The sequence below is a fragment of the Nannizzia gypsea genome, genomic scaffold, assembly GCF_000150975.2.
Source record: "Nannizzia gypsea CBS 118893 supercont1.2 genomic scaffold, whole genome shotgun sequence".
Taxonomy (NCBI): Eukaryota; Fungi; Ascomycota; class Eurotiomycetes; order Onygenales; family Arthrodermataceae; genus Nannizzia; species Nannizzia gypsea.
This window is the reverse complement of record NW_003345200.1, coordinates 304,462-319,677: the sequence shown is the minus strand read 5'-3', so window position 1 is coordinate 319,677 and position 15,216 is coordinate 304,462. Positions and strand designations below refer to the sequence as shown.

Below are 15,216 nucleotides of genomic sequence, written 5' to 3'. Positions count from 1 at the left end.
CATCAACTTCAACGACGTTCGCCTTTCTTTTCCTTTCCCTTGCTCGCGGAAGACAGAGACAGCTGGAGACAGCTGTTGGCCTGCGACAGTTGTGTTTTGCTTCTGCTAGGGAGCAACGATCAAAATTTTCGGGCCTACACTTAAGCTCTTCAACCGGAGGCCTCGTGTCGTCCTGCGCCGCTCCTTAGCTACCTCAAGCCCGACCTCGCTGACGCTCAATGTCCCCAAGTCGCGCCTATATCTAGATAGTGGGCCTAGGTCTCTTTCAGCGGATTTTGAATCGTCCTTCAGGATGGCTTTTTCATTTGGTTCGGGCCAGTCGCAAACTACTGGTGGAAAGGTGACGACGGGAGCAGAGCTTCAGGAAATCGAGACACAGGTGCGCTTTTCTTTTATTACATAGCCAGAGTCAGATGCTATATAGGATGTGACCTCTAACGGGAATATATGTATAGCAAATCGGGTTTCTATCCATTGGGCACAATGCAAAAGTTAAATTGCTTCCTGCTCCCTGGCCAGAGGACTCGCTACCCCCGCCTACTTCTTCATTATTGAGTGTCACGTCGATAAAAGGTCTGCTTGCAGCTGCAGGGCCGGATGGAATAGCGATTGCACGCACAGAATCAGTTCGAAAGGCGTATGCAAGCGAACCTGTGGATGGTAGTGATGTCAGGGCCTTTCAACCGGAGCTACAGATCCAACTTCCGAAGAGGGTCTCTCACCTCGCGTTCTCAGCGGATGGTAGCGCCTTGGTGGTAGCAGTTGAGGGCGGCGATGCATTGGCCGTTTATGATGTCTCGGGACTACTACAGGGGAAGACACAGCCGACAGCTACACTCAACATAAATGGTGCAACACTGCGAGCTTTAGCCCCCAACCCGAATCCAGACACATCTGAATTATTTGCGGCAGTGACAAGCAACGGTGAGCTGTTGATTGCCAATTTGAAAACAAATCAACTTGTTTCGGGCTCGACAGGACCTGTGTTGAAATCCGGTGTCAGCTCTGTCTGCTGGAGTAATAAAGGTACCCAGCTAGTAGCTGGTTTGGGAGATGGGACTGCATATCAAGTGAAACCAGATGGGGAGAAGCAGGCAGATATACCCAGAGCTCCAGAGATTGGAGGTGATCATCATGGTCAGTTGTTGCACATTTTGGACTAATTGGTAGAAGTCGAAAGCTAACCCACTCTTAGTGTCTACTATCCTGTGGTTAGCAAACCACGTATTTTTTATCGTTTATACCCCAACAAATACCCCTGATGGACCCCCACCAGCGTCTAATTACTATATAGCTACGAGGAAACCTCCGGACCAGTATGAGTTCAGAAAGTTGCCTGAAGTTAGCGCTCCGTTTGGTTTGGCAAGGCACCCTGCATACCAGTTCACGGCCCGTATGAGAGATTTCGAACCACACCTAAAGGAAGCTTTAATCATTGCGTCTACCGCTTCAACTGATGTTGGCTTGATCACACAATCTACTGCAGACGGCACACCCACATTCGCAACCCTTACAATGGCTGATGATTCCCGGAGAGCGGTGCTTCCTATGACTGAGGATATGAATGATACATCTCCCATAGGAATGTGCCTGGATCTTTCGAGCGGAGATAGTGTCATTTCTCCCATCCCTGGAGACGAGGAGATTAAAGAATCGTCATCCCCGCTCCCAGCACTTTTAGTCCTCACGAACGATGGAATGCTCTCCTCATGGTGGTTTGTACACACTGAGTCAATAAAGCAGCAAAAACCATACAGCGGCCTAGTCTCAGTTAACTCAAAAGGACAGCAAAGCCAGCCGCAGATCACCCCTTCTCAGCCGGCGGCAGCGACGACTACCCCGGCTAAATCTCCATTTGGACAAGCCGGCTTTGGTCAGCCCTCGTTCGGTAAACCAGCCACACCGGGCTTCGGCATGAGCTCAGCTTTAGGCATGCAAAGCAAGCCTGCATTCGGCTCGCCATCTCCCCTTGGGGCATTTTCTCAAACTCCAGGTGCTTCCGGTACCACCCCTGCATTTGGTTCAACTACACCGCAAACAGGCGGGGGTATGTCTTTCGGTAGCCCCAGCAATCTTGGAAGTAATAGCCCTGCTTTCGGACAAACAGGAGCATTGGGAGCTGGAAGATCACTGTTTGGACAGCCTTCTCTGGGAACTGGCGGGTCAACGCCTGGCTCTGGCTTTGCTAACGTTGGTGCTGGAGGAGGATTCGGCTCCTTCGCATCATCTGGCAGCGGTTTTGTCAGTGCTGCCCAAACAGCTGCTCCTAGTGCAAGCCCGTTTGGAAAACAAACTTCAACAGAGGGCCCTTTTGGGAAACCCCCCTCCAAGGACAATCCATTTGGGCAGCCAGCAGCTACGGAGAGTCCTTTTGCGAAAACATCTTCTAATGACAACCCGTTTGCAAAGGCTGGTCAGCCAGTATTTGGAGCGCCTAGTGCACCATCTTCTGCGATTTCGCCATTTGGACAGCAAACCAAAAATGAAAAGCCATCCACCGGATTTAGTCCTGGGACTGGTGGTTTCGCAGTAGGACCTACAGTGAAACCAGACACATCAGCTGCGATGGACGAGGACAAACCGGAGCCATCTGGCGGGACTTTGTCTATGGGCTCTGCTTTCGGTGATATGCTTAGTGGCATGAAGTCCAATATTCCGAAAGTAGCTACTTCGAAGCCAGCCGAGCCTCCTATTAGCTCGACGCCTACAGCTGCACCACCAACTTCTATATTCTCCTCCCATAAACAAACCCCCTCTCTAGATCAGAAGCCACCATCGTTTTCAAATATTTTCAATGCACCACCACAGCAGGTAAAGTCCCAGCCAACTACCAAAACAACAACTCCCACCGGCTCCTTCAGTATGATCCCCGTGGCGAAAAAGACCCCATCCACCCCCCTGTCTACCCCTGGTGAATCCTCTCACTCACCAGCAACTATCAAAGCGGAGACACCGAAGGAGACACCCAGGGCGACCCCTCCAACCCCGTCAGCACAACCTGTTGAAGCACCCCTCCCACCGGAATCTACAAGCAAGCTTAGCTATGCTCCTGGTGATACATCCGCATCTTCGTCTGGGGTTTCGCGTATTTCAATTGAAGACGCCCCCCTACCACCTGACTTTGTGAAATCCAAAAAAGAAGATGCCCCCAAAGAAGCTACAGATGTGTCCCTTCCCGCAGAATCTGAGGAAGGTGATGCTGATTTCGAAGATAGCGGAGAGGATGTTGGACATGACCTTAGTCCAACGGATGAGGCAGCAGATGACCGTGTTCAAAGCTTAAAAACCTCCCCCGAGAGCTCATTTGGCGGTGCCCCCGACAAAAGCCCTATGAGTGACTTGTTCACTAAGGGTAGCACTTCGGGATTGAAGACAGGAGGAGGGAAACCATTGTTCGGAGAGATATCCAAACCCATATTCCCACCTCCTACACTGCCTGAGCCTCGACATTGCCTAAGTCCACGATCACCCAGTCCTGTTCGTAGCAGATCCGGACAGATGCTAGCCAGGGCAGACGGCTTCAGATCAACCAGTGCACCTAGCGCTCCTGATCGGGCAATTACTCGACGAAAAGCTACACTGGAAGGGTCTATGCTGGCGAGGCAAGTGTCACCATCCAGAGACGTGGCTGAGGACCAGACTAAGGTTAAGCGTGAAGCCGAAAAGTTGGCTGCAGAAACGCAGCCACTCAGTGAAGATGATGAAGACGAGCAGCTTCGCGCTGATCTAGCTCGACCTATCTCTCCATCACCTTCTCTAGATCCTTTCTTACCTCATCAGGGCTACACTGGTGAGAGCATGAAGCCAGGAATACCAGGCCAAATAGAGCTGTTATTCCGGGATATCAATACGATGATAGATACATTAGGAATCAACTCTCGGTCGTTGTCGTCATTCCTGCTTTATGAAGAGTCTGCGAAAGAAAACGATTACACAAGATGGCTCAGAACCCTACGGAGCGATAAATGCTCTGATTTACTTAACGAAAGACAGCTGTTATCAGAAATGGACAAGCTGCGGGTTGGTGTCAATGCACTTGACGAAGCACTTCAGAAAGGGAGGGTGGAAGGGGTACAGGAAATGTTTGATCAATGCCAGCAACTGATCAGTAAGGATCTAGTAATATTACGTGGCCAGTTTGCAAATCTTCAAAGGACCCTCGATGCCCATACCGACTCAATTGCCATTGCATCTGCGCCACTAACTCCGGAGCAAGCTGCACTTCAACAGGACCTTCGGAAGGCGGCAACAGACACACGTTCCAAGGTAGCTGACTTGGAACGAGACATCTCAATATTCCGAGCCAAGATCGCGGATGCGTCCAGATTAGCTAGTGCAGATGGAGACCGAAAAATGGCGCGGCCGACCGTTGAAGCAGTGACATCCACGATCTCCACGATGACAAATATGGCGGAACGAAAGAGTGGTGACGTCGATGTGCTAGAAGCTCAACTTCGACGAATGGGGATTGATGTATCCAGTTCTCCAGCCCCTGGGAGAAGCAGGGAAGGCTCTCCTTTCCTTACACCCGCAAAGAGGACCTCTGCCGTTCGATTTCCTATCACTCCTGGTTCTCAGAGCTCGCAGGATGGCTATGGCCGCAGCGTGTATCAGACCCCAGAATCTGCTGCAGCGCAGCGCTTCCGCTCAAGCTTGTTGGGGCGTAGCAGTGTCCAAGGCAATATTACCAGCGACATAGTTGTTTCGGAAGACTTAGAAAACTGGCGGACTAAGACAGCTAGGCGGAAGGAAGTTGTTGGACACTTGCGAACTTCGCTAAGTAATCGCAAGATCAAGGTACGGGCTTTTGATAGCTGATGCATGGGGGGGGAGGACTGGAGGATGATTCCTTGGTTGATACCCGCCCAAGAGAAAGGAGTATATTTATTTAAATCACACAATGTACGAAACTAGGTCATATTGACGATTGATTGATTGTATTTTGGCCTCCTTCACTTTTTGATGTAAAATGGCTCACGGAGCTCTCATTGGTTACACAGGCAATATCGTCCAGTACACTTTCGGTGGCCTTTCAACCCCAAGCGCCCATCCTTCAACTTGGCCCCTTGGCAATGTATGCGCTACAGCACATCCATGGCCCAACGACATAACATTTACAGATCGAATCACAGCAAAAGATGCAGAACAAAAAAAGCTAATTGGCAACTTCAGTCTATTCGGTGCTTGAGCGATGCACAACCGACGCAGCCGTGGATGATGGGGCAGCAGGATCGGGCTTTTTAAATTGAAGTACCCCTGCCTAGTGGCTTGGAGCTGTCCCGTATATCTGCACCAGTTACTCCGTACTCCGTAAGAGCCAGTTGCCCAGATGTCGAGTGCTAATAAAGAAGAGAGAGGCGCCTAACGAAGATTTCTCGCCTTATTTCTTCCCTCATTTCGCGCTCTTTTCCTACAGCACAGAAACCAGGTCCAGAGCAACCACTTTTCCGGAGTACCGGCCAGAAGTGGGAAGGAGAAAGCACGAAGGGATTTCTATTCGTTTAAAATCATTTGGCTGGACTCCTGCATGCACGCTATACGAATATAGCAATATCTCCATCACTAACGGGCGTAACAGGCCCCGGAAAGACGGATTTATCAAGCCTCGCAGAGTTCAGCCCATCAGCCTTCACCAGAAGCAGTATCGATCCCTTTTGGACCCCAGAAGCAAGGCGCCTATCGGGTGTTTTTGCATGATCAGATTGATACGCTTTCATGGATCCACCAGGGTACAGCTCTAGTCATCTTCATCCAGGTACTGCTTCTGGTCCAGCAGCTTCCCACTCTCCGTCGCCCACTCCTTCGATACATCTCTCTCCAGCCGAGTTGAACCAGGCTCCCATTGCTTGTGATAGTTCTAGTATCACCGAAGATGCCAGTACTAGCTCCCAGCAATATCAGCCGTATTTGAGCAGCACTTTGAATTGGGGAGGGCAGGAGGTTGGAAGTGCCAGCGGTGATGATGGCAACCAGCAAGGGAGCACGACAACTACGGCATCGAAGAAGCAGGTTCAACAACCGACCACGGCAACAAAGATCCGTCGCCGCAATCGAATGATAACATCATGTCTGGAATGTCGAAGACGAAAGCTCAAATGCGACAGGCTTCACCCATGTACCAACTGCTCGAAGTTCAAACGTCACTGTCTTTTCTTATCCCCAACTACCGATGCTCTATCACGCATGAAACTGATGGAGTTAAAGGAGAAAATGGGATCTCTAGAACTTGTCCTCGAGCAAGATGTTGCCGCCAGACAAACAGGCCAAATGAACCAGGATGATCCGTCTCATAACACTAATGCTGCTACCAGTTTGGCACCTGTATCTGGCTTTATGCCCAGAGTGGTAGAACATACACGGAATGATCGAAAGCCTGAAGACTCATTTGATTTAGGTACCTTGGAGGTTCTAGACAACTTGGAGCAAGATAGGGGAGATTCAATCCCAGATGACGAAAGATACCTACGGCCTACCCCTTTGGCCGTCATGGATGCAGCATATGATGATGACGCCGATGATGATACCTTTGACATAGGCTTTAAACTTGGAAAAATGCGGATGACAGATCGCATAGGAGGTTTCTTTAGGCCTAGGATTGCAGATGAGATCTCTGTTGTGCTCAAGGAACCAAAAGTTAGCAATGGGGTGACCGATACATCCTTAAATACCCCAGTCAAGGTCCCGGAAATGAAACCACCACGCCTCAGAGATCTAATGCCCGAAGGCCAGGAATCGTTTTTCCATCCTGGACCTACATATATAGCTCCTCATTCCGACTTCTTTTTTGGTGGTGGCCGAAGGACATCGCTTGCGGACTTCTTGCCGACTAGAACCGCATCGGATAGACTGCTAGAGCAGTATTGGGTATCTGTTGACCCGGTAGCTAAGATACTCCATCGGCCAACTTTCGAGAGACAATATCGAGAGTTCTGGTCTGATGTTTCTAAGAGCCTGGAGCCTCCTTATTCCCTTCAGGCCGTAGTATTCGCAGTGCTCTTTACGGCTGTTGCTAGCATGCAAGAACACCTGGTACTCAGCACATTTGGAGTCGCCCAAAAGAAACTTATCGAAAATTTCCAGCTAGGAACAGAGATGGCTCTTGGAAAGGCCCATTTCCTGAAAACCACAAAAACGCAAACCCTTCAAGCTCTTGTCATGTATATGGTATGTTAAAATCCCTGGATTTCTGGTGTACGAACACATTTAACCGTCTAGTTAGATTCCGATGTGCAGAAATGAAGTCTCACGAACACATTCTGCCCTTGTTGGAACCGCCATTCGGCTGGCGGAATGTATGGGTATCCATCGTGATCCCGAGGAATATGGACATGGCCCTGTCGAGACTCACATTCGTCGAATGATCTGGTACCAACTTTGCTTCCTAGATCTTAGAACAAGCGAGTCACAAGGACCACGTCAGACAATCAGACGGGAAGATTACTCTACCAAATTCCCACTTAATGTCAACGATGCAGATTTTTTATTGCACCGTGACAGCCGCTTAACGGATATGCCCAAATTTACGGATATGACGTTCACTCGCATACGCTTCGAATGTCACGAACTACATCGACTCGTATATGTTGATAGGATGAAGTTAGAGAACAACAGCATTTCGCTCACAAGGGTCTTGGGGAAGATTGAAGCCTTCAGACGGGCCACCTATGCAAAATACGGACCATTGATTTATGTTTCGAATCCGAGGCCCATTCAGCGGGCAGCACAGTTGGTGTTATCTATACTCATCTGCCGCAGTTATACAGCCGTCCTACACAGGTACCATAACAGTGTCTCGGTGAGGATTCCGGATAGATTGCGACAGATAATTATCACGGCATGTACACAGCTTCTTGAAGACGCCATCGAACTGGAAACTGCTCCAGACTTACAACCTTGGGCCTGGTACAGTGGTGCTTTCAACCAGTACCATGTTGCTTTTCTGATCCTGATAGAAGTCTGGGCATATCCTATGCGAAAAGAGGCAGATCGTATTTGGAGATGCTTGGATTACGTTTTTGAAACACCCTCAACCCCCGCTGTCCCAGATAGTGCTGGCAAAAATGCACGTCATCAACTTATAATGCAACGGGATGCAAAAGCTCGGTTGATTTTGGAACAGCTCAGAGACAGGATGACAGCATACCGCGAGATGAGAAAGCTTCGAGTGCCCATAAGCATGGCTGATACCAAGGTCCTAAGAATGACACCGGAAGCGGGAACATCTCGTGAACCAAGCCCACCACAGATGTTAGACCATAGCTCTGGCAATGGTTCTCTGCAATGGGGACCTCAGTATACATCCCAACCATTTGAAGAAAGTCAATCAGTGCCGGCACCCTCTAGTCAATTAATAAACCCCGCACGGTTATCGCCTCCTCGAATGTTTAGCCATGAACAATATCAACTTCAATCCCAGCAAGGCCGCCGGTTGTCACCAGCCTCACAGATGCAACAATATCAACATGGCCAACCAAGCTATCAACGACTACAGCTACCACCACAGCATTCCTCGGCCATTCCCTCCACTTCACCCTCGTATTCTCCTAATCCGGGCTATACTCCGACCTTCCAGCAATCGGGTTATGCGCCAAATTACTCAACCCGCATTCCTGGCAGGGAAAGCATGGATTCAGGTACTGGCTCTGAGGACTCTGGAATGGGGCGTCTATGGTTCACTTCTGGGACTGACAATACCAACGCTGGTGCTGGCCTTGCGCCTCCATTGAACCCTGCACCACAACGACCGTCGGGTATATCGGCTAAACTGAACAATAATGAAGAAGACCTTCCTATGCTTGATATCGACTGGGTAAGGAGTTCATGCCATCAAATCCTATTTCCTAGTTTAACCTCCTGCCTGCTAATACATATATATTGTTTATCTAGAATGAATGGGATAAATTGTTCCCGCCTGATATCAATAATGGGGATTTGAATCTACCACCATTATCGCCGATGGTTGGTCCTACAGATACCACAGCTTCGTTAGACAATATATCGTCGCTCGCTGAAACGACAACTTCGAATTATTCGACATATCCGTATTCGAGCTCTTAACAAAAGCATTTTATTTATTGAACTTGACATTATTTAGGGTTGTGCAACTCATCTTTTTAACTTTTATATACTCCATATAGCCTTGCCCTCCCAATGATGAGTGTTATACTCCTCAGTCCCTCTTTGCAACAATAATCCCAGCTCTAAGGATGCCCCCATTACTTAACCACCTGAACAACCATCCAGCAACCTGCCACTTAGTATAACCACCTAGCCCCATTTTAGCCATATCCTGACATCTTTTCTCCAAAAATGTAGCTAGCCCTGTAAATACATGGTCGGTAATGTCCTGAATGATAATGTTCTCCGTTTTATATCCAGCTTTTTCCAGCATATTTCTATACGCCGCTGATGAGACGAAATTGCCAAATGGGGCGCCGAGGGCAGGTGTCAGGAGACGGAGGAATAGCGTGTTTATAGTCCGCTTCAGGCCCGAGGAATTCGGCGGAGCGAGAAAGAGGTCAAATGCCAATAAGTTTGCGTGGAGCGTAGAGTGCGTGTGCTCGAATATCTCCCTCCGCGAAGGATGGAAATGGTATAAAGTGTCTAGACCCATGACATATCGTTCCATATCGTCATTGTAATCATCTCTTGAGAATGCATTGAAGACGGTTTGTTTTAGCTCTTCAGACCAGGTTGAGGGTTGAGCACCATCGGCGCAGAACAGGGCAATGTTAGGAATTTCGGTGCTAGATTCTTGTTGTTTCTTCTGCATTACTTTCTGCTGCAATCGGCTCTGAGCAAATCCATGCTGTACTTTATCAAGCGTAATGCCGATATATTCGTCAAATATCGGCGATGATGACCTTGCAGGATTCATCATAAGATGCATGGTCTGCTCTCCACATCCGAATCCAAGGTCTAGTAGTACTCTCCTCCTTTTGGTATTTGAATCTCCCAGTATTCTCTCTTCCCCTTCTTTACTTTTGATATCAAGACCAGCGGCCTCTAGGACCTTTTCTAGCAATGCCTTGCATGCTTCAGGAAGTTGAACGTTACGGTTAGCCTATGTCTCTGTCAGCGAAATAACCCATATATCGGTAATTTTTCGTAGGATATCAACCTCCCAGTAACCCATGTTCATCCACATAGTTGTCGGAGGCAGCTGAATATTCAACGCAGCATGATCCAGCCCATAAAGTGAATCATCTTGAGCTGTAGAACTGTCCTGTATTTCGGAGCCGTTGGTTGAACTGCTTGTAATAAAATATACGGCTGTCCGCTTGACCCACGGAAAAAGATATACTGAAGATGCAATCCCAAGTACATAAGCTACTATAATCGCAATAGGCAGTATATATGATAAATTATTGGTATGTTGGAGCATATTTATGGCTTTAACGTGCTTTTGTAATCTGAATGTAGGTCTTTGGTCATTTTTAAGTTGAAATCCTTTTTCTATCCACATAAAATTAAATATTTAAATAACATCCTATTTTGGGTGTTCAATAGCCATGTTTATTCAATTGACGTTAAACGTCGAAATTAGATATATAACCACCAAGAATACCTACTATGAACAACATGAATAATAGGAGCTGAAGTTATACATTATTTAACAAGCTCTCTCATAAATCATCCTCCTTTACTCGCGTGAACATGACGGCGCCTCCATCGACCACCCCCTGGAGCGGATTCCCTTCTCCGTCTGTAGCCCATCCCGCCAGCTCAGTGAAGCCACATCTGCGGTAGAAGGTATCTTTGCCTTTAGCTGCGAGCACACTGGCCGCGACGCCCTCCACTCGCGCCCTGTTGAGCCCCCAAGCTACCAGCTCACGCCCGTGGCCGAGTCTCTGGTACTTTGGCCGCACGGCAAGGCAGTTCAGAGACCAGTTGGTCAGCCGATGGGGAGGTGATGCGTACAGGGCTCCTAGAGACTTGATAAGCGCCTGCCGGACATCCTCTTCAGTGAGCTGAGGAGGCCTGGAAGCAGCTCGGTTGGGGGATATCAAGGCTAGGAAGTAATTGTGGTATATCGACATTAACGATGATATCAAGAGCCCTGCAGTTAATCACTACCGTCAGCATCTTGCCAGACTCTTTTGATCATTGCTTGACCAGGGAGACACTCACTTGGATCCCATTTCCCGAGCGGTTTCCAGACGGACTCCCAGCCAGACCCCATGCGATTCCACTGAGCCACGCCAGTTATGATCACTTTTGGGGACTTGTCGCTACGCTCTTCTGAGATATTGGCATCTTTTTGATCGCCAGGTGATTCTTCACTCGGCTGCTCGGCTTGCTCTATAAAGCTCACGACGAAGACATACGAGTAATTCCACCATTTTTCTAGACACTTCCGCCGCCAGTAGTTCAAATAATCGTTTGGATATTCTCGGCGCAGGGGATGTAAGAGAGGGCCCATAACCTCTTCTTCATGGAAACCCTCTGCAAGCGTTGAGGATATCGCCTCCAGGTCCGAATAGCGTGCCAGACGAATTGGCATCTTGTCATATGTCTCAACTAGTTACCAACACCGATAGTCATACAAAATACCGCTTATGATCGATATCCATTAGTTATATACCCGGACGGGCCACAGTTGAGTAGTTATATCTAGTCGTCACGTTGCTATTACACTTGGCTCGTATTGGAGGCAGAAGAATTTTGCGAGCCATGGATCTCGGCTGCGCTGACTAGGATGTCTTTCAGAGTCCAGAAACACAAACAGGATAACTATGGAAGTAATACTAAGTGGAGACCCGGACGTATCCGAGGCGTTGATTGAGGCCGCTTGAGTGGTTATGGATATTCGCAGGGGACTCTGAACCGCTATTGTGCTATAGTTAGCTATACTTATACCCTGGCCCCTGATGGGTTCCTACATATAGGCAATATTTAAGTAACTAGTTACAGCGTCTGTTTAGCGCGAAGTAGCGCGGCCACTGGGAAAAGTTAACCAGTCCTTAGTTAAACAATACAAATATTATTTACATGCAGTGAAAGCAGCCAGGAGTTAGGGAGTTGGTAGCCGTGGGGGTAGGGCAAGAGGGCAAGCATAGCTTGCTAGACGAGGCTCAATTCTAAGAGCATTGAAGAATGTTAGTTGGTAGAACATTTGGAGGGAATTTCGTGTCCAACGGTCCATCCATGATCTCTTGAATAAGAGTGAGGATAGTGCTCTGGGAGTGTTTAATGCGAATATCTGATAATAAATCATCCTCAAAAGGATCAGAGGTTTCGTTTAAACCCGAGGAGCTGCGTCAAGCCTTTCCATTGCTGAAGAGCCCAGCGCGCCTCTATCGATGAGAGACTGGATGAACTGTCTAGCCCAGCTCTGGCAATTTTCACCCTGAACAACGATGCGTGTCAGCTCCTATCTCGGAGGAGAGTGGTGTTCAGGTGATTTCATGGCCTATAGCTCAAACGTACCGCGAAGGGGTCAAGGGGAGTCGAGCTTATCCCGGGTGCAGCAACACTTTGTGCCACGCCGGCGAGCTGGGAGTTCCAGCTATCATCTAGAGTCCCAAGGAAGACACAGGAGTGTTTTTTGAGCTCCTTGGTTAGGTCGAATTCCTTGTTGACTTCGAGGTTGAAGCCATGAAATGGGCTGCCGATAGCCTGAAACTCCTGCCCAACCTTGCCATTCTCTGTCGCTGTCACCAGCACAGCCCAGTGGGCAGGGGTTTTGACGCTCTCGGGGTAAACAACCAAGTAGGTGTAGAACGTCATTTTTGGACTTGCAGAATCTGAATATTACCTGATGGTTTCGGCGGAGTCGTGGGTTGGAATTGTAGGCTGTGAGTTTTGTAACCTGCACGATGATTACCCCTGAACCATCCCGGCTGCATGCCTTGCTGGGATACGTTGGATTAGTTAACGAGCCATCCTTTCCACAGTACAGCTCGCTCATAACACCAATGATATCATGGAGCAGATAGGCCGTTTTTTACCCTGTTGTCTCTTGGCCTGAGGTCCCGAGAGGAGCTTTGTTACCATATCGCTACGATGTTCTGCCCAGGTTAAAAAAAGGCTGATAGGTTTATCTGGCATGTTTCTGAGAAACCACTGCGCCCTCCGGCTCGTATATTCGTATATTTAGAGAACATCATCGTTAAAAACATAAAAGGGGGAATAGAAGGGAAGAAAGATAAAAAAAAAAAATACACTGGGTATCAATACATGAAAGACAGGGAAGAAAATAGAGCACGGATGGATCCGAAAAAAAACCCCTTCCGCCTAGTCGTGTCGAACACTGTACCGGAAGTCTCGTCGGATAATCATATCATGGCTGTGTATGCTCAACACCGACTGGTTTCCCTGAGAACTGAATGATTGGTTATCGTTCTCACCATCGCCAGAGTTAATCTCGAGGCTGTTAACAGCACTTCGAACGTAGGCTCGATATTCATACTGCTCGGGTCGGAGAAAGCCACACTTACTTGATTCGCCGGCAGCTGGGGTTTTCTGCTTATCACTGTTTGCAATGCTCTTCAAGGATGATAGCTGTACGCTCTTGGAGCCTCCCACTTCTCGTGACGAGCCATATGGCTCTGATACGTATCCAAGTGTTATGCCCATGCCAGTGTGAAACTTGAGTAGGTACCCGCCGAGGTTGGGAATGGTACAGGACACAAGCGAGTAGCAAAGCTCAATTTGTTGGTAGATGAGGGGCGCTACAATGCTAACGCTGGGCTTAGGCTTCTTGGAGAATGACGTTGTCCGTTCAATATGAAGGAGGGCAAAAACAATAATACTGGCAAAGCGGCCGGTTAGCTTAGGACTGGGCAGCGGCGTATGAGGATGGGTAGACGTACGGTAACCTGGGTATGAAGGCCATTAATACACGGCCTTTCCGCGAAGCTCTCATTTGAATTCCCCAGACAACCGATAGTGCTACTCCAAATATAACCAATTCGGTGAATGCATCCAGAGTACCTATAATCTGCCACCTTAGGACCTGTTTGAATAGTTAGACCTTTCATTTTCGGCGGATCGGGTAAATCAGGCATCACTCACTATATCCTTGCACGCCCCGTCGTTGAAAGCCATCATTCCAGTGGGGGAACAGTTGATCAATGCTCCCAAAATCGAGCCAATACCCCAGAGTATGCTCATAGCCAGTACAGCATCGCATGCCATGATATGCATCCTCATATCTGGGCTGAATAAACGACGTATCAATAGAATAAGCGACACTTTTGCAAGTAACAGCCCAAGGAGAAAGAAGACCCCGCTTAGGAGTAGGGTCCGCCCTATCCTTTGAATGCGAGCGGCCTCAAAATCTTCATTATTCCTCCCGAGCCCGTCAGATAAGCCAAAAAAGATGGATATATATTGTGCTTCAGCAATTACCTGAGGTAGGTAAAGCAGATCCAAAGCAACATTAGTATAAGGTTCTTGATGAGATCTTTTGCATATCCTTAGCAGCGGGAGATAGTGCCAGATGGTGGTCTTACCGTAGCAACGAGCGCTATTAGATCATCTAGACCATAAAATTCTCGTTTAACGTGGGCTCTTAGGCCCATGCTGAGGATAACGTAGATGGCACATATAATTGAAGCAACCCAAAGTATACCGCCATGATTGTCTGGTGTCACGGTAGTGAATCGATCCCCTCCTGTGAAGGGTTGGATGCCTCCGTGGCTGGACATCCCTGGTGCCTCAAGTGTAAATAGATGATATTCGGAGAGACCAAAAAAGCCTGGCTACCATGAGACTAAGGGCAACTCATAGGGCGACCGGAGATTTTAACAGTTTTCCTTGTTTGCCAGAAGGATGATATTCAGTTAACCTGGTAATGCGATGCATAATGTAGAAGAAGATTCTTCCGTTATGTAAAGGAAACAGGATTCATTTGAGCCCGGAATGTATCATTCACCCCTGTAGATAACGGTGAGCAGGAGAGATCAAGAAGATTTTCAACTCCCCACCCGAGACGAGATCCTTTTCTTTTTGTAACTAGCGATTGATGCTTGTTCAAGGCAACCGTCAACACGGGGGTGCCCAGAGAAAGAGAAGCGTGTCAAAAAGTGACAGAGAATACCGGCTCCCTGCCCTGTATTCTCCATGATGAAAGATCTTCCACCTTCGACGCCTTGGCCAACACCTTATCCACCTTGCGGACAGTCTGGTGTACAAACTGCCCCAGTGGTGACGAAGTGACAGGTTCCCACTAATAATGTCTTTGGGCCCCGTTATGACAGGTGGGCACGCTAT

At 48.4% G+C, this 15,216-nt stretch overlaps 6 protein-coding genes across 6 annotated transcripts; 2 read left to right on the top strand and 4 right to left on the bottom strand.

The window, feature by feature from the left end:
• Nucleotides 1-292: 292 nt before the first annotated feature.
• MGYG_02111 (hypothetical protein) lies at nucleotides 293-4,818 on the top strand (the record flags this gene model as incomplete). The annotated part of the gene is made up of 3 exons (XM_003174532.1): nucleotides 293-379; nucleotides 456-1,137; nucleotides 1,196-4,818. 3 exons carry the CDS (start codon nucleotides 293-295, stop codon nucleotides 4,816-4,818), a joined length of 4,392 nt encoding a protein of 1,463 aa, XP_003174580.1.
• An 897-nt stretch (nucleotides 4,819-5,715) lies between these two features.
• On the top strand, nucleotides 5,716-9,057 carry MGYG_02110 (hypothetical protein; the record flags this gene model as incomplete). The annotated part of the gene is made up of 3 exons (XM_003174531.1): nucleotides 5,716-7,164; nucleotides 7,220-8,809; nucleotides 8,887-9,057. 3 exons carry the CDS (start codon nucleotides 5,716-5,718, stop codon nucleotides 9,055-9,057), a joined length of 3,210 nt encoding a protein of 1,069 aa, XP_003174579.1.
• A 112-nt stretch (nucleotides 9,058-9,169) lies between these two features.
• MGYG_02109 (hypothetical protein) lies at nucleotides 9,170-10,147 on the bottom strand (the record flags this gene model as incomplete). The annotated part of the gene is made up of 2 exons (XM_003174530.1): nucleotides 9,170-10,063; nucleotides 10,121-10,147. 2 exons carry the CDS (start codon nucleotides 10,145-10,147, stop codon nucleotides 9,170-9,172), a joined length of 921 nt encoding a protein of 306 aa, XP_003174578.1.
• Nucleotides 10,148-10,625: 478 nt separating this feature from the next.
• On the bottom strand, nucleotides 10,626-11,503 carry MGYG_02108 (hypothetical protein; the record flags this gene model as incomplete). Its single annotated transcript, XM_003174529.1, has 2 exons — nucleotides 10,626-11,059; nucleotides 11,131-11,503. The coding sequence occupies 2 exons, from the start codon at nucleotides 11,501-11,503 to the stop codon at nucleotides 10,626-10,628; spliced, it is 807 nt and encodes a 268-aa protein (XP_003174577.1).
• Nucleotides 11,504-12,241: 738 nt separating this feature from the next.
• On the bottom strand, nucleotides 12,242-12,729 carry MGYG_02107 (hypothetical protein; the record flags this gene model as incomplete). Its single annotated transcript, XM_003174528.1, has 2 exons — nucleotides 12,242-12,349; nucleotides 12,430-12,729. 2 exons carry the CDS (start codon nucleotides 12,727-12,729, stop codon nucleotides 12,242-12,244), a joined length of 408 nt encoding a protein of 135 aa, XP_003174576.1.
• Nucleotides 12,730-13,236: 507 nt separating this feature from the next.
• Nucleotides 13,237-14,651, bottom strand: MGYG_02106 (hypothetical protein; the record flags this gene model as incomplete). Its single annotated transcript, XM_003174527.1, has 4 exons — nucleotides 13,237-13,753; nucleotides 13,815-13,957; nucleotides 14,017-14,352; nucleotides 14,457-14,651. The coding sequence occupies 4 exons, from the start codon at nucleotides 14,649-14,651 to the stop codon at nucleotides 13,237-13,239; spliced, it is 1,191 nt and encodes a 396-aa protein (XP_003174575.1).
• Between the last annotated feature and the right edge of the window lie 565 nt (nucleotides 14,652-15,216).